Source organism: Kogia breviceps, chromosome 4, assembly GCF_026419965.1.
Source record: "Kogia breviceps isolate mKogBre1 chromosome 4, mKogBre1 haplotype 1, whole genome shotgun sequence".
Classification (NCBI taxonomy): Eukaryota; Metazoa; Chordata; class Mammalia; order Artiodactyla; family Physeteridae; genus Kogia; species Kogia breviceps.
Window position 1 is genome coordinate 8,318,279 of NC_081313.1, and position 22,880 is coordinate 8,341,158.

Here is a 22,880-nt window from a genome sequence, read left to right on the forward strand (position 1 = left end):
CACGGCAATGAGGGTTTGCAGTGAGGGAGGGACGCCAGACTCAACCCCAAATGCGAGGACAAGTAGGATTTACCACCAAGGAGCAGGATGGGGGCCGGTGGATGGAAAATTACTAAGGAATCATCGGGCTACGGGGATTCTGGCCAGACAATATTTGACAAAGCCTTTGCTGAATGCAGGCCAGGGTGACAAGGCATTGGTGGGGGGGGCGGGGGGACATGAGGAACTTGATCACATATCAAGGGTGGGGAGTTCTCGCTAAACTGACCCAGTGGGCCAAGGAGAGAGCCCAAGGTCGGGACCTGCTCAGAAACAGGACTCACAGCTGAGCCTGACGCAAGGGTGGTCACAGAGAATCCCAGTCAGTACGGAGGAGAAAAAATTGTTTTCCATTTCCTGTGGGCAGTACAGCAAAGCCAAGTAACCCGGAGAGCCTCCCCTTAGCTGTGACTCCTCTGTAGAATGCAGGGAGCCACGGGCAAGAGGGCCACGCTGTCCGCCCTATTCCGTGAAGGCCACGGTAGGTGGCTGCACAGCGCTTTGAGGCCCCTGGGCTCCAAGTCCCGCCCGGCTCCGCAGTCGCGCACTGCGCAGCGGCGGCCACGAGGGGGCGCCAGCGAGCAGTCCACTCCGGAGCGCCTTGTGCTAATTCACACAAAGGCGCCGCGAGGGCTGCCAGCCCCATCGTGCACAGCGGCAACTGGCAGCTTGCTACTGCCTTTAAGTATAAACAGGTAAAGGGTTTTTTTAATGCTAAAAGTAAGTGAAAATACCGCAGTGAGGAACCACTAAGCCAAATAAGAATCATTCGTCTAACTGTTGGATGCACTGTCATGAAAGAAAGCCAAGGTCGGATGTTTCCATAGCCTCACTTGGAAACCATTTCTATACACAGATGTAATGTTCTTATGTCATGGGTGTGATACATTTGGTTTGTTTGGATGAGATGTTTATGTTGCTATTTACATTTTAGAGTGGGTTTTCCCTTTCCCTCTTTTCATATATATATATACACATATATGGGGCTTCCCTGGTGGCGCAGTGGTTGAGAATCCGCCTGCCGATGCAGGGGACGCGGGTTCGTGCCCCGGTCCGGGAAGATCCCACGTGCCGCGGAGCGGCTGGGCCCGTGAGCCATGGCCGCTGAGCCTGGGCGTCCGGAGCCTGTGCTCCGCAATGGGAGAGGCCACAACAGTGAGAGGTCCGCAAAATAAATAAATAAATAAATAAATATACACATATATGCATGTGTCTATATATAGTGTGTGTGTGTGTGTGTGTGTGTGTGTGCGTGTGTGTGTGTGTGTGTGTGCGTGTGTGTGTGTGTGTGTGTGTGTGCAGGATTGCATGCATGCATGAGTAGTTGAGAATTAGTCATATCTTGGAAAAATCTTTTCACAGCTATTGCTCATAAAAATATTGCTTGATATTAACCATTATCACAGAAAGAAAGTTATCTCCTTCACCCTGGGTTAAGAAATTGAGACCTCGGATTAGGGGATTTTCCCAAAGGCACAGACAGGACCCGGGTTCCCTCTGGTTAGATATTACATACTTCCGCCTCTAGACCTTCGATTTTTAAAACCAATTCCTTAAGCTAGGCCATCTCTGCTCCACCAGGGTTTGTGTTACACCAGGACCCTCAGTTTGGGAAGAGGCTCGTGGCCTTTGTCACTCAACCCCTCCTCCAGTTCTCATGGTGTAAAAATGCACAAGGCAGATTTACCGTAGCTGGACACCCCGGCCCTGAATTCTGGGTATTTCATCATCATGTGATGGACAGCAACTCCGCCCCAGCAGAATCCCACGACGCCAATTCGCTTGGCATGAGAATGTTGTTTCAGATACTTCAAGACCGCGTCCACTTCTCTAGAATGAAAGACAAGTTATTCAAGGGGAATTCCCCGGTGGTCCAGTGGTTAGGACTCTGCACTTTCACTGCCGGAGCCCGGGTTCAATCCCTGGTGGGGGAACTGAGATCCAGCAAGCTTCTGCACAGACCAAAAAAAAAAAAAGAGGTATTTTGTGGCCCCTTGAAAGTACACTGAGCAGCAAACACCAGTGGTAACAGGGCTTTCTCAGCAGCTGTTCCTTGAGGTTCTGAGATTCCTACTTTCAGAGCTCCGTCCTCACCACCTCCTGCCCGGGTGACGAGTAACAAGTGACATGTCTCCCCGGCAAGTCTCCCTGCCAAGCCCAGCCTGGTCCAACCACCTGACGGGGGGGGCACAGATCAGACCATCTTAAGCGACAGACTTCCACAGCCTCAGGATAGATCAAGGCCCAAGGCCACAGCACGGCTCTAGGGCTTGATCCCAAGATCCGGCCCCAGGGAGCTCCTCCATCTCCGCTCTCTCAACAGGGCCCAGCCTCAGCCAGGAGGCAGCTCCCCAGCTCTGTCTGACTCGGCACATTCCATCCCCCTCCCGGACACCCTAACTCTGCATCGCTTCCTCCCAGGCCCAAAGCGCACAGCAGTATTTGGAAAGCCAGGAGGAAGAGGAAAGCCCGAGGGGACGGGAACAGTGGCTCTGGCCTTGCAAGTGGTACGTTTGCAGATTGGTTGTCTGGAACTCATACCGCTTCTGCAACTAGAAGCACAATGCCAAAATGGAGGTAGTGCTGCAAGGCCGGCCCGGAAAGTTCTGCTGGATCGGATAAGGAAGACACGCTGTCTGTTTGCAATTAAGAAAAAAAAAAAAAAAAAAAAAAGGAGAAAGCAATTCTACTGCACGTTCTTTTTCTTTTAATCGTAAGATACCTTTGAACACATTTAAACATATGTATCATACCATTCTGTGTGCAAGTAGTTACTTTCATAATGTTAGAAGAGCTGTAATTAAGTAATTCTGCAAAATACAATGGAATAAGGAACAGTTTTTGTCATTTTGGTTTTCCAGTTTTTCTCGAATGCTTTGATCTTAAGAATAACTGCCTTAACTGGAGAGGACAAGAAGGAAGAGGGCATTTCTATAGACGTTTTTTAACTGACTCGAGGGAACCTATCTTGGCTTTTGTCGCTGAGTATATTCCCCACTTTCCTGGGAACACCAGAACTTAGCTTTGGATGAACCCCCCCTTCCCCATGCTCGGTCCATATACTTTGGGGGGCTCAGTTCCAGGAGGGGAGTATGTGGCTCTGGCCTGGCCAGTCACAGCATAGCAATCTCTAGCCACAACGATTGGTTCAAGGATGGACTTGTGACCCAGTCATAACCATCAGGACAAAACGAGAATTTTGCTGGGTTGCTGGGAAAGGAGCCAATGGGAGGCTGGAGCTGCTGCAGCCATCTTGCCACCCAGAGGCAAACGCTGCCTGACAATGAAGCCGGCACCAGACAAGGGTGCTGCGGGATGTTGGGAGGTCGAATCCTGGGGATACCTTCTGAGCTATAGACCAACCTCTGCTTGAAGCCAGAAAGTACCTATTTTCAGTAATATAAGCCAATAAATTTCATGACTGCTTAAGCAGTAAGCATCCAAGATGGGTTTTCTTTCAAACAAAAGATACTTGACTAGACACAAGAACTTCAGTCTAATTTCCAAGTTAGTGTCTCCATTTCATGTCTCGTTTTGATTTAAAATGTGTGGCTCTCCTTATCCCCTGTGGAGAGGTACCTCTGGGCTGCTCTAAGGCCCGCCAGAAAGGATCACCCTGATTTGCGCTCACAAATAGAAGGCGGCCCCACAAGGCTTTTCCTCAAAATGTCCTAACTATTCCCCTCCACGCAAAGCTGAATTTCATATTCACATCACAGTCTCTCTGGTTCTCTTGTGTTTCTACTTGTATTTTACTCGCAACTTCCTGCTTCCTTTTGTTTTTCCTGGGCTTGCAGCCTGAGTCCCTGGGAGGGAGGCCTGGAAATGGATAAAGGTGTGGGAAGTCGGGTCCCCAGTAATCTCAGAGCCCACCCTGGGGAAGCGAAGGGAGGAAGCAGGGCAGAGAGAGAAGCTGGGCTGTGGTGTGGTCTCCACAAAAGCCTCAACCGGGGGACTTGGGGCTGGGGCGGCGCCCGACTGGGGGTGAATGAGCCGGGCCTCCACACCCCTGCAGCGAGACTCCCCAGGGTGGGACTTAAGACAAGGCGCTTGGTACCTCCCGCCGCCAGCAAGACCCCGAGGTTCGGGAGCCTCCAGGGCAGCCTGCAGCGCCTCCCTGGTCTGACGGACTGTGCAGAGACCCGAGGGAGACCCTGGCCTGAGCCGCGGAGCACCGCTGCCGCGCACAGGCCTGCGGAGAGAGGGCGGCCAGGGCGCGGGAGAGTCTGGCCCGGGGACTATGCGGAGGGAGGTGGGGCCCAGGAGCCCCACTCGGCGGCGGCAGAGCCCCCTGCGGGCCGCGGACACAGGTCTGCCCGGGGTCCGCCAGCGCAGGAGCTGGAGGGGCCGGCGGCCCTGGCGTCAGCTCTGGAGGAGCAGAGAGCTCCAGGGACCAAGTGGCCACAGGCAGAGGGCTGTATTATCAGCAGCTGCCCCAACCTGGGCTTGGGGGACAGCTCATCAGACACGAGGCTCACGTGCGTGACGGGAGGACGTCCGACGACGGGAGAGGGCAGCGCTCGGGAGGGTGCCTGGTCACGGTGAGTCGGGGGCTACGGCTGGGGGACCCCTCCGCCCTGGGCTCAGGTTTTCTTGTTCAGGAGGAACTCGGCACTACAGAACATCCTTGCCTCTTTCCCTGCGCCACCCTTATTCCTCCAGACAAAGAAGAGGGGATCTGAGTGCCAGCTGAGCCCTCTGGCCCTTGTTCCTGGACGGGCTGGACCCAATTTAATAAAAGGCTGCAATCCTGGGGGATCCCCGCCTTTACTTCCCACAGTTCCCTGGACCCTGGCAAGACCGCAGTCCTGGCCTGGTGGGTCTGGTCTAAAGACCCAGTTTCCCCGAGGCAGTGGGTGGGAGGGTGGCGTTTTTTGGGGGGGGAGGGGATGGCACTTGGGGCCTCGGTTTCCAATCAGCGGAGTGGAAGTGGGGCTGACGTGTTCTCTAGTCTCTCTTCTCTGCCTGTTGTTTCAACTGGCTCTGCAAGCAGAGGGGAAGGAGGGAGTGTTGATCTGTGGACCCCTGTGGCCCAACTGTCAAGGAAAACGGGACCCCCAGGTACTTCAAGGAAGCTCTCTCAGCATCGGTGCCACGAAGCATTTCCCAGAGAGGAAAGCAAGTGAACTTACTGGCCGGCAGGGTACTTGTTGGTTTCTAGCCAACCCTCCGCTGCAAAGACTGTGCTGAACGAAATCGGTTTCCTTTACGCCTCAGGAAGGGCTCTGCGAGCCGTGGCCTCTGAGGTCGTACACGGCGGGAGGACGGGCAGGTGGGTGGGTGACCGAGGAAGCCGGACCCTCCTCTCCCTCCTGCCTCTTGTTGCCGGGGCCCTGGGGCGCCACCAAGACAGCCGCGCCGGCTGGTAACGTACTTGGGACTTACTTATCGATCTTTCTGGCATCTCTTGTCTTCAGCCACTCCGGGAAGGTGGACCAGTGCCCTGAGGGGTGCCACGGCTCCTGCCCCACGAAGAAGTCTGGAACCATGGTTCTGTAAAATAGGGACACTCATCCTGCTCAGTTTCAGAGCTGCCGGGACTCCATGTTTGCTTCTGCTCATTAAGAGCTTGTCACGTTGGCGCTTCTGGACCACAGGAGAAGAAAGGTAGTGGTCACAAGGGCCGGCTGTGATCGCAGCAAAGAGGCCAACTGGCTCCAGGCCAGAGGATCTCGGATTTCACAACCGAAGGTGCAGGGCCTCTGGCAGCCGGCCGAGAGCCCAGCGCATCTGAAATGCCGAGGCCTCGGGCGTGCACACTCCCCGCTAGCTGTGACGCCCGGGACAAGGGTTCCCGGGCGGCCAGGGCCGGGGCGGGCGGACACAGGCTCCCCTCCCGCCCCGAGGAGTCGCACCTCTCAGCGGGCCTTTCGCGTGAGCCTCGGGGTCAGAGGGCACACCTGGTGAGCGGCCCAGTCACCATGACCAAGCAGTTTCCCAACCTCCGCCCAGGACGCCAACAGGGCACAAACTCCCGCCCGGAGGGTTTGCTCTCATGCAGGCTCTAAAAGGGGCCGCAGGGCTTCCCTGGTGGCGCAGTGGTTGAGAGTCCGCCTGCTGATGCAGGGGACATGGGTTCGTGCCCCAGTCCGGGAAGATCCCACATGTCGTGGAGCGGCTGGGCCCGTGAGCCGTGGCCGCTGAGCCTGCGTGTCCAGAGCCTGTGCTTCACAACGGGAGAGGCCACAACAGTGAGAGGCCCGCGTACCGCAAAAAGAAAAAAAAAAAAAAAAAAAAAAAAAACACCAAAAAATAAAAAAATAAAAAGGGCCGCGGAGCACACAAGCCAGCGTGCGGGGTCCACGTCGACCTTCCTTCCGCATCAAGCCCAGGGTGGGGCAACGCGGCCCCCGCCAGAGAGCCAGTTCCTGAAGTACAGGTCACGGCCACGGATGGAGGAACACAACCTCTCCTGCAGGGGCGTGAAGAACCTGACGTCTGGGTCAGAAGAATCTAAGTTCAGGTCCCAGTACCGCCCCGTTCTGCCCTGAAACCTTAACAGGTCACTTCGTCACTTTTAGCCTCTTTTTCTTGATGATCTAACAGAGCCGTGCACCCTCAGAGGATTATTCTGAAGGCAAAACACTTAGATAAGGGTGAGAGGCTTTGGAAGTCACAGGCATCTTCACTCACTTTCATGTTCTGTCTCCAGCTAATGGACCCACCCAAGACAACAGAAGCCACCGTCCCATCCAGTCTCCTCGCTGCAGCAGGTGACCTGGGGCAACTGAGACCTCTGCCTTCATGCCCCGGTTTCCCAGCCATCAAAATGGGAACAGCGACAGCCCCACCTTGCCGGGGTTGTTGGAAGGATGAAAGGCAATTACTCCAGGAACGCCCTGGTGCTGGGTCTGGCGGAGCCGGGAAGCAATCGGGGCTGGTTATTGTTTTTTATTACTGGTATTGCCTCTGGAAAGTTAAGTTGCCTCATCCACAAGAAGAAACGTGAGGGCATGAAAAAGGGAAAAACCAAGTGGACGTCCTCCTTCCAAGCCAACAGGAAATTGCATCACACGGCAGTGGGTGTGCTTCCTTTAAATGCGTTTCTCTTTGTAGGACAACGAGATAGGTGCAGGCTTTGGTTTTCAGGTTCTCTTTTTAAGAAAACAAAGGGAACTGGGGTGCACCACACTCGGGGCTCGCTGAGTGTTCTGCTTCGTGAGGCTGGACTGGCAGGAACGGCCCCCCCTCTCTCTCCTCCATGCTTTACTGAAGCTGCTACCCACGCCACCACGGCGAGGAGAAAACAGGAGACTGCAGTCACCAAAGGTGGCCGTGGTCACACAATGTGACAAAGAGACAGCCTTTGGGAGCTGAGTGAGGTCGCACTCTGCCAGTTCTGGAAGCCAGGCTAATCCAGATCAGGCCATGACAGTCTGTGTTCAGACCAGGATAACTGCGTGTGCCCTGTGTGTGAAAGCTGACCCCAGGCAGAGACGCTTCGAGGGCCAAGTAATGGATCCATTTCAGAGCTGGCGAGCTCTGCCCCAGGTGTCCTGTACCAGTGTCTGCGCAGGGCCTCCCGTCGGGAAATAACTCTCTCAACGCCCAACGAGTCTACAGGGCTAGCCATCCTAGGGGGACCTGAAGCCCGGACATTGGGTTGGGAGCAGTTGGCTTCCACTAGACACTGACTGTCGTATGTGACAGTCTCCATTTACCTGCATCCCAGTGAGATAAGAAAATAGATAATGTACATCAGAATATACTCAGGGTTTTTTGGTTTCATTTCCTTTGAAGGGAACAAAATACAGAAATCTACATGAATTTAAGCAAAAAAAAAAAAAAAGAAGAATAATTTTATACGTACGTGTATCCATTTCCTGCAATCATGTCCGCCATATACCTGGTATTGGGCAACTGCCAGCCGAATATATCTTGAACGACAATCACAGCTTTGCCAGTGTCAACAGGGGATTTGGTGAGATAAGCCTTGATGTGCTCGACTGGAACTTCACGCCCCAACCCTCCGTACTCTATTCTATGGCCAATGTCACACGGACAAGGGTGGGCTTCGTTAGCCATTGGAGATGTTTAAGTCGGGCTACAGAGGGAGACACATGCATTATACTCTGAGTGGTGCAGGTCCAAAGATGATAAACAATGAGTAAACTAAAATCAAGAGTACAGGAAAACATTAATTTTAACTATACTTACAGTGTATTCATGCAAGAAATCAATGATAATTTCCGGTTCTGGGTAATCAGACTAAGCTAATAAGAAGCCATTCCCATTACAAACAGTAGAAATACCAGAGTGAATGCAACCAACAAATAAAAGTTAACACAGGGCTTCCCTGGTGGCGCAGTGGTTGAGAGTCCGCCTGCCGATGCAGGGGACACGGGTTCGTGCCCCGGTCCGGGAGGATCCCACATGCCGTGGAGCGGCTGGGCCCGTGAGCCATGGCCGCTGAGCCTGCGTGTCCGGAGCCTGTGCTCCGCAACGGGAGAGGCCGCAACAGTGAGGCCCGCGTACCGCAAAAAAAAAAAAAAAAAGTTAACACAGTGGAGCTCAGAGGGAAAAGGAAGCAACCCCCACCCCCGGGTGAGAGAGGAAACTGGAGGTCAGGGTCAGGATGGCAGGAGCAGATGTGAAGGAGCCAGGATGCTGGGGACAGGGCCAGACCCAGAGACAGGCCCTCACCGAACCAGTGCTTAGGACTCTGTGTCCAGTGAGGCCTCGGGACCCCATGAGGCAGGGATTTGTAAGGGATTTGTAACTGAGACTTTCCCACACAAGGTCTGAGCCCTCAAAGGTTCATATTTAGTGGAGAAAATTAAAAACAAACAACAAAAGAAAGAAGAAAAACTCTGTCAACCAAGCCTAGGAATATGGTAAGGAAGCCCAGGAAAGGAAAAAAGAAACCATAAAAAATAAAATAGAACTGGAAAATAAATGAATGTAAAGTCTTCAGCAACAACAACACAAAAACCAATCCCCCAAATTTGTACCATCCTTTGGAGGTAGGAATACCTAGGCTGAGAAGCTGACGGAACAGTGGGCCCTGGGCAGTGAAATCCCTGGGCACCTGGCAGAAACAAATGCGAGACTTTCACAATCCAGGCAGAAAAATGCTTCCCACTGAAGAGATGCTTACTACAAATAGCTTCACAGGAGGAAGTGCTCCAAATAAACACTCATCAGGAAGACTGATGGTGAGAATGGGAGTAGAAATGAGGAAGAGACCCAAACACACTTGACCAAACAAACAGCAGGAAAGGAGAAGAAAAAGAACAGTAAACCTGGTGGCACAGTGGTTAAGAATCCGCCTGCTAATGCAGGGGACACGGGTTCGAGCCCTGGTCCAGGAAGATCCCACATGCCACAGAGCAACTAAGCCCATGTGCTACAACTACTGAAGTCCGCGCACCTAGAGCCTGTGCTCTGCAACAAGAGAAGCCACCACAGTGAGAAGCCAGCACACTACAACGAAGACACAACACAGCCATAAATAAATAAATTTAAAAAAAAAAAAAAAAAAGAACAGTAAACCTATCAACCATAAAGCAAAAAATAATGTGGGGCTTCCCTGGTGGCGCAGTGGTTGGGAGTCCGCCTGCCGATGCAGGGGACACGGGTTCGTGCCCCGGTCCGGGAGGATCCCACGTGCCGCGGAGCGGCTGGGTCCGTGAGCCATGGCCGCTGAGCCTGCGTGTCCGGAGCCTGTGTTCTGCAACGGGAGAGGCCACAACAGTGAGAGGCCCGCATACCGCAAAAAAAAAAAAAAAAAAAAAAAAAAAAAAAAAAAAAATGTGGACTGAAATAAATCCAAACCAATGTAAATATATTAAATTCACTGTTTGAGACAGATTCTCTAATTAAATTATTGTTTTTAATTCAAAGAGGTTTCCTTGGAAAGGAAAAACGAGGAAGCCTGGACCCAAAGATAGAGATCTCTTCCTTAGCAATTAGAGAATATACAGTCTTTTCAAGGACATGTGAACAGCTACCAAACTGCCCACATATTAACCCACAACACATGTCAACAAGAATGTTGTATAAAACGTGTTATATTAGCACAATGAAGAAATGATAATAAACATTCAAAAGGTTTAGAACCGAATCACAATGAATACACTCCGTAGCAAAAAGTTGAAACAATACACAGGTACTCAGAGAAATATTGATACCCTAGATTGCAGTCAGAGAGAAAAACACTTTCCCCTACCCTCTTAGGTTCAGCAACTGAGGACCCATGAATCTAACTGACAAAAGTCAGATTAACAGGAGAAAAAGCATACACGTTATTAATATTTTTAATTTTTAGCACACAGGGGTTTTGCAGAAAAGAAGTGAAAAACCCAAGAAGCAGTTAGACACATGGTTTATACAGCATTTTGACAAAGGGTGATAAATTGTGGAGACACGACTGGGAAATATATGGGGAATTTGGTGATAAGAGTTGCTCCCCTCATGGGGGAGAGGGAATTTATGCCCTAATTTTAGGCAGAAAGGGGGAGGGAGAAAAACTCTTTTTGCATCTGCTGTTTGCTAATTGCCTTCAGCTCAAAATAATCAATATGCCAAAGTGCCATATTTGAGGATGGCATCCTTTGATCCCCTTCAATTGCATGTATTAGACAAAAGGGAAGAACGGAAATAAGTTAAGCATTCAATTCAAGAAGGGAGGGGAAAAATTAGAATAAACCCAAAAGGAGAAAATAATGAGATGAAAATAAACAATGGAGAAACAGAAAGCGATTAAAATCTGATTTTTGAAGTTATAAAATAGGTATATCTCCAGCAAACCCGATCAATAAGGAAAGAATGATAAAGACACATAACAACAACAACGACAGCATAACGATATGTGGAATGAAAAAGGTGACGTAAGTACAGATTTTTCCCTTTAAAAAAATCACCAAAAAATTAGTATAAACAACTTTACGCTAATAAATTTAGAAACAGAAAAAACTGACCAATATGAAGAATGAGAGGAGAAAACTCCTAACTTCAAAAATCAATATAAAAGAAAAAAAAGGTGATGAGACAGCTTGAGATGAAAAGAGATTAAAGAGAAATGAAATCAAATGCACCATGTGAATCTTGACTACATCCTGGTTCCAAGTTAAGAACCGCTGTACAAGACACTTGGGGAACAAGTGAGGAAGTGAATATGGATGATAGTGGACATTATGAATTAATATTAATTTTCTAGGGCTTCCCTGGTGGCGCAGTGGTTGAGAATCCGCCTGCCGATGCAGGGGTCACGGGTTCGTGCCCCGGTCTGGGAAGATCCCACATGCCATGGAGCAGCTGGGCCCGTGAGCCATGGCCGCTGAGCCTGCACATCCGGAGCCTGTGCTCCGCAACGGGAGAGGCCACGACAGTGAGAGGCCCGCGTACCACAAAAAAAAAAAAAAAAAAAATATTAATTTTCTACACTGTGGTAATAGAACTTATGTAGGAGAATGCTCTTATTTTTAAAATATGTGTGCTCAAGTAGGGGATGAAGTATCAACATCTGCAATTTACCCTCAAATCATTATAAAACACACATGCACAGACATACATACAGAAACACAAAGCAATTATGGCAAATTGCAAACAACTGTTGAATCTAGGTGATCACTAGTGTTCACTTTCTTCCGGGTTTTGAGGAACAAGGAACAGTGTAGCTGGAACAGAAATATCAGGGAGAGAGCACGGAGGGGAACACTGCTTTTCCCAGAATCCTCCAGCGGCTTCCATCTCACACTGAGAAAGCCAAATTCTCGCCACGAGAATGGTAACGGTGAAAAGAGAGAGCAAGGTCAGGGTCTAGATAGATTTTTCAGGTGCAGCCAATTGGTTCTGCTGACAGATGTCATGCACAGGATATTTAACAGAAAGGAGTCAGTGGTGACTAGGTCTTTTGCTTGAGCAACTGGCAAAGGATGGAATGTCTAAATGAAAAGGGGGGAGTGCCGAAAGAGCACATTTGAGGGGACCAGGACTCCAGGCTGTGGCATAAGCAGTTTGAAATGTCTATGAGACGTTCACATTCACGTCCAGCGGCCAGCTGGATAACAACACCCAAGTTCAGGGCAGGGGTCCAAGCTGAGGATCTGCATCTCAGAGTGGTCAGCATACACAGTCGAACCTCATTATTTGCAGATCCTGTATTCATGAATTTGCCTACTTGCTACATTTATTCGTAACTCCAAAATCAATTCCTGCCGGGCTTTTGCATCATCCACAAATCTGTGCAGAGCCACAAAAAATCTGAGTCACTGAGATGCATGTTCCCAGTCAAGGTCGAACCAGGCTGTGCTCTGCCTTCCTGTTTCAGCTCTCACGCTGTAAACAAGTATCCTTCTCGTGGTCTATTTAGTGCCACACGTTTGGTAATTTTGTGCTTTTTATTGGTGATTTCATGGGCAGCGCTAAAGTGCCGTCTAGCGATCTAAGTGCAAGCAGGCTGTGATATGCCGTATGGAGAAGATACGCGTTAGACAAGCTTTGTTCAGGTGTGAGTCACACTGCTGTAGGCTATGAGTCAATGTGAATGAGTCAACAATACCTAGTAAATATACGCTGTGTTTCTTCATACAGAAACACAAACAAAACAAGGTTAAGTATTGATGAGTTGATGGAAACGTGAACAGAGGCTCGCAGGAACCGACTACATTTCCCTGTGGTCCACTAGCAGCTAGTTCAGCGTTCACAGCAACTTTACCGAACATAACTTCTGTGAATAATGAGAATCAGCTGAACACAGTATCTACAAGCTTGAGAGTGAATCACATCGTTCAGGGGATAACAATAAAGAAGAATGCAGAAGATGGAGCCCTGGGGTCCTTCAGTACTTAAGACATCCTTTGGGGAGGGAAAAAAAGGGACTAGTGACTGTGTCTGAGAAGGATGGGCCAGTGAGAGAGGAGGAAACCCCAGGAGTGGTGTCCAGGAGCCAAGCCAAGGAAGGGCTTCAAGAATGGGAGAGTGGGGCTTCCCTGGTGGCGCAGTGGTTGAGAGTCCGCCTGCCGATGCAGCGGACGCGGGTTCGTGCCCCGGTCCGGGAAGATCCCACGTGCCGCGGAGCGGCTGGGCCCGTGAGCCGTGGCCGCTGAGCCTGCGCGTCCGGAGCCTGTGCTCCGCAACGGGAGAGGCCACAACAGTGAGAGGACCGCGTACCGCAAAAAAAAAAAAAAAAAAAAAAAAAGAATGGGAGAGTGTAAGCATAACGGAATCGCTTTGCTGTACACCTGAAACTAACACAACATTGTAAATCCACTATACTTTAAAAAAGAAAAAACGTGTATGCACCAAAAATAATTAATTAATTTTTATAAGAAAGAAAGAGAGAGTGTAGACCATGCAACATTCTGCAGGAAGACCCGAGGGTGCAGACAGGGTTGCCCACCAGGCTCTGCATGGTGGAAGTCAGGCTGAGGGCGTCCAGAACAGGTTTGCAGGAGCGGGGAGGGTGGGACTGCCGGGGGCTGAGACAGAAGAGAGACGGGGAGACAGGAAATACAGAAAGCTCTCTCTAGACTGTCACTAGTCCTAAAAAAGAGAGTGAGCAAAAGATGGAGGGAAGATGTGGAAACAAGTCTTTTGTTTTCTTTTTCTTCATGGAAGAAATGTCAGCATATTGGCTTGTGGATGAGAATGTACCACGGAGAGGGAACCAACGGTCTCTGGAGAGAGGGGTGAGGCCAGCACAGCTGAGGAGGCACTGGGCAGGTCCTCCCACAGCCCTGGGAGAGAAGGCAGAGGGTGAGGACACAGACACAGGTGGGTGGGTGACGCCAGGAGGGAGGTTGTGGATGCTCCCACCTGCATCTGTTTGCTCAGAGAACTAAGAAGCAGAGTCAACAGATCAGGGTAGAAGAAGGAGGAGGTTGGAGGGGAGAATAGAAGTGGAAAATGAGGGCCTGGGACATAGGCAGGGTCAGCGAGGCCGTGTCCCCCAGCCGGGTCCAGCTGCAGGGTGCAGGCAGGGAGAGGCCAGCAGAACAGACGGGGCTCTGCCGGGTCATGACAGGGGCAGGAGGGCTCTGTGGCTCCTCGGGAGGTGGGATGGACACCAAGCAACCCAGGTGAGAAAACAAATCCCTGCGAGTCACTGCCTACCACCCACAGCGATCCTGTCAGCCTCCTTTAAAGGCACGAATCCCATTTTGGGGGCCCCACCCTCATGACCTCATCTAAACCTAATTGCCTCCCAAAGGCCCCGCCTCCCAATACCATCTTCAACATGTAAATCTGGGGGACACAATTCAGTCCATAGCAGTAGCCAACTGTAAAAAACACTTATAAGAAAATTGGGGAAAATTGAACTGACTGGATATTTGATGATACTGAGAATCATTTTAATGGGGGAGGCAGGGAAGGAGGAATAATGTTATAACAGTGATGGTTTTTTTAACGAGTCCTTATCTTTTATAGCTACGTGCTGATGTATGTACTGGAACTTTCCCAGTAGGCTGTGGAGATTGCGGGAGAGTGTCTAAGTACTGACAGTGCTGGAATTCGGTGGTTCAGGAGCGTCCACTGTACCAATCTCTCAACTTTCTTTTTCTTTTTAAATTTATTTATTTTATTTATTTATTTTTGGCTGTGTTGGGTCTTCATTGCTGCACACGGGCTTTCTCCAGTTGCGGCGAACGGGGGCTATTCTTCATTGCGGTGCATGGCTTCTTACTGTGGTGGCTTCTCTTGCTGTGGAGCATGGGCTCTAGGTGCATGGGCTTCAGTAGTTGCAGCACGCAGGCTCAGTAGTTGTGGCTCGCGGGCTCTAGAGCACAGGCTCAGTAGTTGTGGCACACGGGCTTAGCTGCTCCGCGGCATGTGGGATCTTCCCGGACCAGGGATTGAACCCGTGTCCCCTGCGTTGGCAGGTGGATTCTCAACCACTGTGCCACCAGGGAAGCCCCTCTCGACTTTCATACATGCTTGAGATTTCCCACAAGAAAAAGCTTTCAAACTTTTATTAAATTTTAAACACTGTAAGATTAAAGTCTCCGTAAAAAAGTGAGAAAACGAGATACAGACTAAAAGAAGAAATCAGTTCCAAAGCAGAGGCTGTAGTATCCAGATATAAAATATATGAAGAATTCTTAGAAATTAACCAAAAAAAGACGGCCCCAATAGAAAATGCTCCAAAGATATGAGGCAATTCACAAAAGGATACACCTGAATGGCCCGTAAACATGTGAAAAGATACTCAACCTCACTGGTATTTAAGGAAGTTATAACGAGAACAACAACAAGATACCATTTTACCTCTTGCAGATTGGCAATAAGTCTATTAATACCAAGAGACGGTGCCCAAGTAGGGAAACGGAAGGGAGTGTAAAGTGATACACACTCTGGGAAGCAGTTCAACCAAGGCCATGATGAACACACCCTGCAACCCAGAAATGCCCCCACTGGTGTATTCCCTAGAGAATTTCACATTCTCTGTGTGTGTGTGTGTGTGTGTGTGTGTGTGTGTGTACACACAGACACATGCAGTGGCTATGCAAGGCTGTTCTTGCCACCAAAATGTGGCAACAATTGCAAGCAATATAATGACCCCCAGGAGAATGAGATACGTTGCCATTTACTCATTGTCGTGGGTTGTACTGTGTCCCCCAGAAAAGGTACTGTTCCAAGTCCTAACCCACAGAACCTGTGAATGTGACCTTATTTGGAAATAGGGACCTTGCAGAGGAATCAGGTTAAGACAAGGCCATCCTGATGAAGGTAGGTGCTAATCTAATTAATGGCTGGTGTCCTTAGAAGAAGAGAGGGAAATTTGGATACAGACACAGACGCACATGGAGAGACAGCCATGGAAGACACAGTCAGAGTTTGGAGGGGATGCATCTACAAACCAAGGAGCACCAAGGATTGCCAGCAACCACCAGAAGCCAGGAGAGAGACAAGGAAAAACTCTCCTCTCCAGGTTTCAGGAAGGGCACGGCCCTGCCAACATCTTCATTTCGGATTTCTGGCCTCCAGACAGTGAGAGAATAAATTTCTGCTGTCTTAAGTCACCCAGTTTGCGGTAATTTGTTACAGCTAATACATTCCTAAAAAGAACATTACATAGCAGTTCAATGAGCAAATTCCATATATATTTATCAATGCAGTAAATCTCAAAAACATAATGCTATATAAAGAGACAATGAAAGAAATGAGATTGAGTTATTTGTAGTGAGGTGGATGGACCTAGAGTCTGTCATAGAGAGTGAAGTAAGTCAGAAAGAGAAAAACAAATACCGTATGCTAACACATATATATGGAATCTTAAAAAGTGGTTCTGGGCTTCCCTGGTGGCGCAGTGGTTGAGAGTCCGCCTGCTGATGCAGGGGACACGGCTTCGTGCCCCGGTCCGGGAAGATCCCACGTGCCGCGGAGCGGCTGGGCCCGTGAGCCATGGCCGCTGAGCCTGGGCGTCCGGAGCCTGTGCTCCGCAACGGGAGAGGCCACAACAGTGAGAGGCCCGCGTACCGCAAAAAAAAAAAAAAAAAAAAAAAAAAAGTGGTTCTGATGAACCTAGGGGCAGGACAGGAATAAAGATGCAGATGTAAAGAATGGACTTGAGGATATGGGGAGGGGGAAGGGTAAGCTGTGACGAAGTGAGAAAGTGGCATGGACATATATACACTACCAAAGGTAAAATAGATAGCTAGTGGGAAGCGGCCGCATAGCACAGGGAGATCAGCTCGGTGCTTTGTGACCACCTAGAGGGGTGGGATAGGGAGGGTGGGAGGGAGGGAGATGCAAGAGGGAGGGGATATGGGAACATATGTATATGTATAGCTGATTCACTTTGTTATACAGCAGAAACTAACACAACAATGTAAAGCAATTATACTCCAATAAACATGTTAAAAAAAAGAGACAATGGTTTTTTAATGCTAAGTAAATACTAAAACCCCCGAATAATACATATTTTTTAATTAATTTATTTATTTATTTTATTTATTTTTGGCTGTGTTGGGTCTTTGTTGCTGTAGGCCAGCTTTCTCTAGTTGCAGCGAGCAGGGGCTGCTCTTCGTTGCGGTGCACGGGCTTCTCATTGTGGTGGCTTCTCTTGTTGTGGAGCATGGGCTCTAGGCGCATGGGCTTCATTAGCTGTGGCACACAGGCTTCAGTAGTTGTGGCACACAGGCTCAGCAGTTGTGGCTCACGGACTCTAGAGCACAGGCTCAGTAGTTGTGGTGCACAGGCTTAGTTGCTCCGCGGCATGTGGGATCTTCTCGGACCAGGGCTCGAACCCATGTCCCCTGCATTGGCAGGTGGATTTTTTTTTTTTTTTTTTTTTTTTTTTGCGGTATGCGGGACTCTCACTGTTGTGGCCTCTCCCATTGCGGAGCACAGGCTCCGGATGCGCAGGCTCAGCGGCCATGGCTCATGGGTCCAGCCGCTCTGTGGCATGTGGGATCTTCCCAGACCAGGGCACGAACCCGTGTCCCCTGCATCGGCAGGCGGACTCTCAACCACTGTGCCACCAGGGAAGCCCAGGACAAAATGTTAATATCTTTTTAAAAAAATAAATCTGCGTCATGCGACTATAGGTGGCTATTACATTATATCCTGTACTTTCCAGAATGTTCTAAATGTTCATAACTAGAAATAACTAAGTTTTAAGAAAAGAGAAATTGAGAGCTAGTCATTTGATCAAAGAAAAATTTGACGGTATTTTTCATAGTTTTGTTTCCATAAACTACATTACAGAACTATTATAAGAGAAGTCAGAACAATCCAGTATCAATAGCACTAAACTTTATGTCCCACTGCACATTACTTGTTGAGAACCTATTCCTCAGGCTGCTTTCTTACCTGGGCTGTCCTATGAGGATGCAAGACCACAGAAAATAAGCAGCCTTGAATCCGAATCTTTTTACTTACCTTCGATTGCTATCCACTTTCCAAAAGGAATGTTTACAGCCAAGACAGCCACTCTCTGAACTGATCCTGAAAGGCTTTTCTCCCAAAGAAAGGCGTGCTGGCTGGGAGGCCTGGATGTGCCACACATGAAGGCTGGACTCCTGCCAGACACTTCACGGGGCACAGCAGCCAAGCCCAGCCAGTGTGTCCCGGGCCAAGGCCACAGTGGGCAGGGCAGACAGTCTCTCTGTGGGCAAGAGCCTTGGGAAACATACCCTTGACACTCTACTGATTGTACTATACGTAAACTTTCTGTGTATATATTTCAAGATTTGGGCTCTTTTCCCTCTCAAATGACACATTTGTTAAAACACAGTTTTCAGAAAAAAAGTAAAACTATGACTCCTATACAGTTACCAAAATGAATTCACATTAAGGATTGTATTTTACTCATATGATAGGAGGAAATAAGGCAGATGTTACAACTGGTTCTAAGGAAAAAAGAAAAGAGCACTAATTTATATGGAGTAGAGGGATGTTGACATGAGTTGTAAATGGAGACAAAACCAATTTTTCCACAGTAGGGGAGGAAGCCAATTAATTCTCCACCAGACAGGACAGAATTTACAAACCTATCAGTTACCCCCAACTTTCACAGAGCTGCAGAACAGCTCAAATACAATGAACAGGGCTAGAATCAGACAGCCCGGAAGGGGGGGCTATAGTCGATGGGTACTTTTCCATTGAAACACAGAGTTTCTTCTATGACATTATAAGGTCACGGTGAGGGATAAGGTTTCCTCCTGTAAGGGGATGGGACTGTGGGTCTGGCATGTATGCTGGGGTCCTCATAAAATGTACCAAGAAGGGCTTTTCTGTATCATGTCAGGCGGACTTGGAAACACACTCCAGCCACCCTGAGATCAGATCTATGGTTTCCACCAGTAACGCCCCCAGAAGTCAGGGTTCTCTTTATGACACGAGGGATGGCCAGGACATGCTCCAGCAGAGGAGACCCTGATGGGCACATTCTTTGTCACCGCCACCCCGGATGCAGCACGAAAGTACATGATTCCCCCATAACACCCATGCAAGATCCCACATAATTGTGAATGATTGTGAGATCCATCCCCTACAACTGGTGCCTTGACAAAGATTCTCTCCTTGACCGAACTCTAGGCAGGATCCTCTGAACTCTCTTCTCAACTAGGCCCTGACTTTTGGGCTTGGTCCAGTTTTAGTAAGAATCCTGCTAAGTCGGTTTAGCAGAATCCCCAGCCTCCTATCTGATTCACTTCCCCATCCTCCACCATCCCCCAGGTGATGTCCCATCACCCTGGCTTGTCTTCTGCAAGAATCCTGTTAGGTCAGCTTAGCTGGAATCCCTTTATTTCCATCCATTGACCCCCTACTCTGACCTTGGCTAGAAACTCCCACTTTTCCTTATATTCAGAGTTGAGCCCAGTGTCTCTCTCCTACTGCAAGATCCCCCTGGAGTGGTCTCTACCCCTATCACGATGGTCCTGAATAAGATCTGCCTTGCCTTTTTTTTTTTTTTTTTTTTTTTTTTTTTTTGCGGTACGCGGGCCTCTTACTGTTGTGGCCTCTCCCGTTGCGGAGCACAGGCTGCGGACGCGCAGGCTCAGCGGCCACGGCTCACAGGCCCAGCCGCTCCTCGGCATGTGGGATTCTCCCGGACCGGGACACAAACCCGTGTTCCCTGCATTGGCAGGCGGTTTCTCAACCACTGAGCCACCAGGGAAGCCCTGCCTTGCCGTTTTTTAACAAGTGTCACGAATGAATAATATTTTCTTTGACACCCTCCATTCCTCCTTCACACAGCAAATGCCTCCACAAAATTGTAAGTCAAGACCTATGGGGATCGCTGGTGCATGTTTGATCTGCAAATTCCAAGGGTCTGCTGTGCCCTCCCCCCTTTCCTAAGATGTACCATCCAGAGGCATTCTTTTACTCCAAACAAATTTGTGCTTCTTGACTTCTTTTTCTGAACCAGTTATAAGATCTACCTGGTTCCCTCTTTAATGAATAAAATAGAATCTTTAACACACGCTCATTTTTCTATCTGTATCAGTCATGATTTTGCCTTTTGCTGAAAATTATCTTTTAACTGTGTAATTGAACATTCCCCTTCTCTCACTGAAGGGCAGAAGGTGAGAAATGGGTGGTAAAGAGTGGTTGAGCTAGTGTGGTTTCCTGCATTCATACCCCCAAGGATTTAAGTAAGTCAGAAGTCACACTTCCCAAAGCAATGAAGATCTCCAAAAGAAATAGGGAAGCAGATTTTGATAAGTGAAGGGGATTGGTGTTGATGGGAATGCAACAAGCAAAGCAGTCTAGGAATAAAATGCTGGCAGCCTCAGAGATTTAGAAATGGAAACACCTGAAGGGGTATCGAAACCAACACTAAGAAATAATAATACAGGACCTCGAAGGTGGCTGCAGGGGAAGGCTGGGGGTTTCCTTTACTGGGTAAACACTGTAACTTGCATGGCAATTGACCTTCCATCTTGCAGCAGGGAAGGCAGGGCCCTCCTTATCCTTAGATGGTTCTGTGAACATCAACTCCTCCGATTATTTTTATTTTTCAGTGATCATGGTTGTGTTTTCCAAAGGGTACACGGTCTTGACAGCATTAATTAGAAAACTAGATAGGATGAAGCTACATTGGCCTGTGAACTGCCAATCACGTGGCTGCCTCTGGCCCCTTCTTGGACTGTTGTGAGGTCTGGATGGCATTCCCCCAGATACCCATAGGGCTCACTTCTGACCACCTTACTTTAAATGGGCTCTGAAAACGACAGGTGGCATTTCCATCAGCAAGTAACTCTAAAGCGCAGTGCCCAGCGTCAGCAAGGCCTGGGAGAGGCCACCGCTTCACCTCCTGACCCACATGGCCGAGTGGGAACAGTAGTCTCTCCTGGCAACACGGACGCAGCATCCGGGACGCTACACGCCTAGACCAGACCCTCCTCTCTTTACACCCATCCTTAATAAAGGCTGCAAAATGTGGAGAATGAGCTGGACTCAGATACGCTCATTTTTTTCCCCCATACTTTTATATCAGTAGTAAGAACTATACGACCAAAATGTTCAACTGTAGGAAAACGGTTACAAAGAGTATTTAATGGCACCGAGGAAAGGATCATGACATAGTGTTAAATGGAAAAAAACGAATACAAGTTTATATGCAGTATGATTTCAACTGTCTATTCAAAATGTATGGCTAAACAATACAGGAAAATATGCCAAAGTAGGATGGCAGGGTTGCTTTTCTGCAGTGACAATGTACTGCTTTCATAAAAGCAGGTGTTGAAAACGGACTTTAATAGGTTCATGACCTGTGCACACAGCAAAGACCTCCTTTGCCTCAAGCAAACGCACGCGAGAGTTAGAGCAGAGCGGACCTGCAGCGCGTTCCTGGGCTCGCGAAGCGCACGTACCTCGTCCAACTGCCTGAAGGACGCTGTCCTTACGCACGGAGGACGCCGGACCGGAGCGGGCAACGCCGCAGCGCCGCGGGACACAGGGGAGAAGGTCGGGCGCAAGCCGAGGGGGAGGCGCCTCCTTCGGGGACGGAAGTCGACGCGGTGACGGAGGGCGGTGGGACCCCGGCGGACCAGTGGCTGTCCTGGATTCCCGGCCTCCGGAGAAGGCTGGAGCCGGAGGGAGGGGCAGGGAGGGAGGGAGGGAGGGAGGGAGAAAGAAGGAGGGGGGAGGGGAGGGAGGGGGGAGGAGAGGGGGAGGGGGGAGGAGAGGGGGAGGGAAACCGGGAGGAGGAAGACAGGCCGCCTATGAAATTTACATGTGCACCTGGCTGCTGAGACCTGTGACTTATTTACTGTAAATCAAAATTAGGCTATTTTAAACAGTAGATGAGTACATATTCATACTTGACCTCCCTCCCTCCGCCGCCACTCCATATTTTGTCTGGTCACCTAAGGTTGTGATAACCAATTCAGTTGGCTACAGAGGAGGGTTAAGGAAGAAAACCGGAAGAAATGTTGATTAGGGAAATACGTGACAGGGGGAAAAGTAGCAGCAGCTTCTTGACGCCACAAGAATTTCACCAAAAATCTCATGACCCGTGAGATAGAGCCTTACTAGTTAAGACGCTTCCAGTTGGAAAAGGTGTGAATTCTGGGCTTCCCTGGTGGCGCAGTGGTTGAGAGTCCGCCTGGCGAAGCGGGGGACACGGGTTCGTGCCCCGGTCCGGGAAGATCCCACGTGCCGCGGAGCGGCTGGGCCCGTGAGCCGTGGCCGCTGCGCCTGCGCGTCCGGAGCCTCTGCTCCGCAACGGGAGAGGCCACAGCAGTGAGAGGCCCCAAAAAAGACCTGTGTTGAAAACTTTACAGTACTCATTAATTAATGAGAAACCCAGGCAGATGTTAAAACTAGTTCAAAAGAAAGTTTTTTAAAAGTGCACACATATGGAGTAAAGGAATGGTGAAAGGAAAATGCAGGCAGAGGCAAACTGGCTTTTTTTCCACAGGATGGGGAAGGAGGTCAATTTGCTTGTCTATCATGTACCTACAACTTACAGAATTGTAAAACAGCTATCAGACACTGGAAGACAAGAATCAGACAGCCTGGAGGGTGACCTCTAGACAAGCATAGGTTTCCACTGAAACACAAACTTGTTTCTATTAGACTGTTTCTAAGCATCTTCCAGCATCTTGGAAGTACTAGTCACATGGAAAGACTAGATGTGACTGATTACACATCATTTTTCTCTGTTTGCTAAATTTAGCTCTCCAAGCATCATTCCTGACATTAACACTTCTTAACATGAGGGATTTCATATTCGCAACTCTATGCCTTGCCAAAATTTGCCAACTCAGCATTAAACTTACGCACGTACTTAAAAGTAATTTTTTTTAAAGTTGCCTCCAAATCAGTCTCAATTGGCAATGTTGTGCAGTGGATTCCACTATTACCAGACAGTGCTATATTATAAAGTACACCTCTGCTACAACATTCAAAAACAATTTATATCTACTGTTTTCCCACCTATTTTCCTA

The 22,880-nt window shown here is 49.2% G+C and overlaps 1 protein-coding gene across 5 annotated transcripts in view; it reads right to left on the bottom strand.

The window, feature by feature from the left end:
- Positions 1 to 22,880, bottom strand: part of CMBL (carboxymethylenebutenolidase homolog) — a 62,801-nt gene that overhangs the window by 3,137 nt on the left and 36,784 nt on the right. For 3 of the 5 annotated variants that reach the window (XM_059059900.2, XM_067030799.1, XM_067030802.1), the window contains 4 exons: positions 21,303 to 21,515; positions 7,850 to 8,083; positions 5,425 to 5,532; positions 1,727 to 1,869 (listed from right to left, as the gene is read on the bottom strand). In XM_059059900.2, the coding sequence (XP_058915883.1) occupies positions 1,727 to 1,869; positions 5,425 to 5,532; positions 7,850 to 8,064 (466 nt within the window). In that variant the 5' untranslated portion in view covers positions 8,065 to 8,083; positions 21,303 to 21,515. The remainder of the gene's footprint in view (positions 1 to 1,726; positions 1,870 to 5,424; positions 5,533 to 7,849; positions 8,084 to 21,302; positions 21,516 to 22,880) is intronic. The other 2 variants (XM_067030801.1, XM_067030800.1) reach the window with 1 other exon arrangement.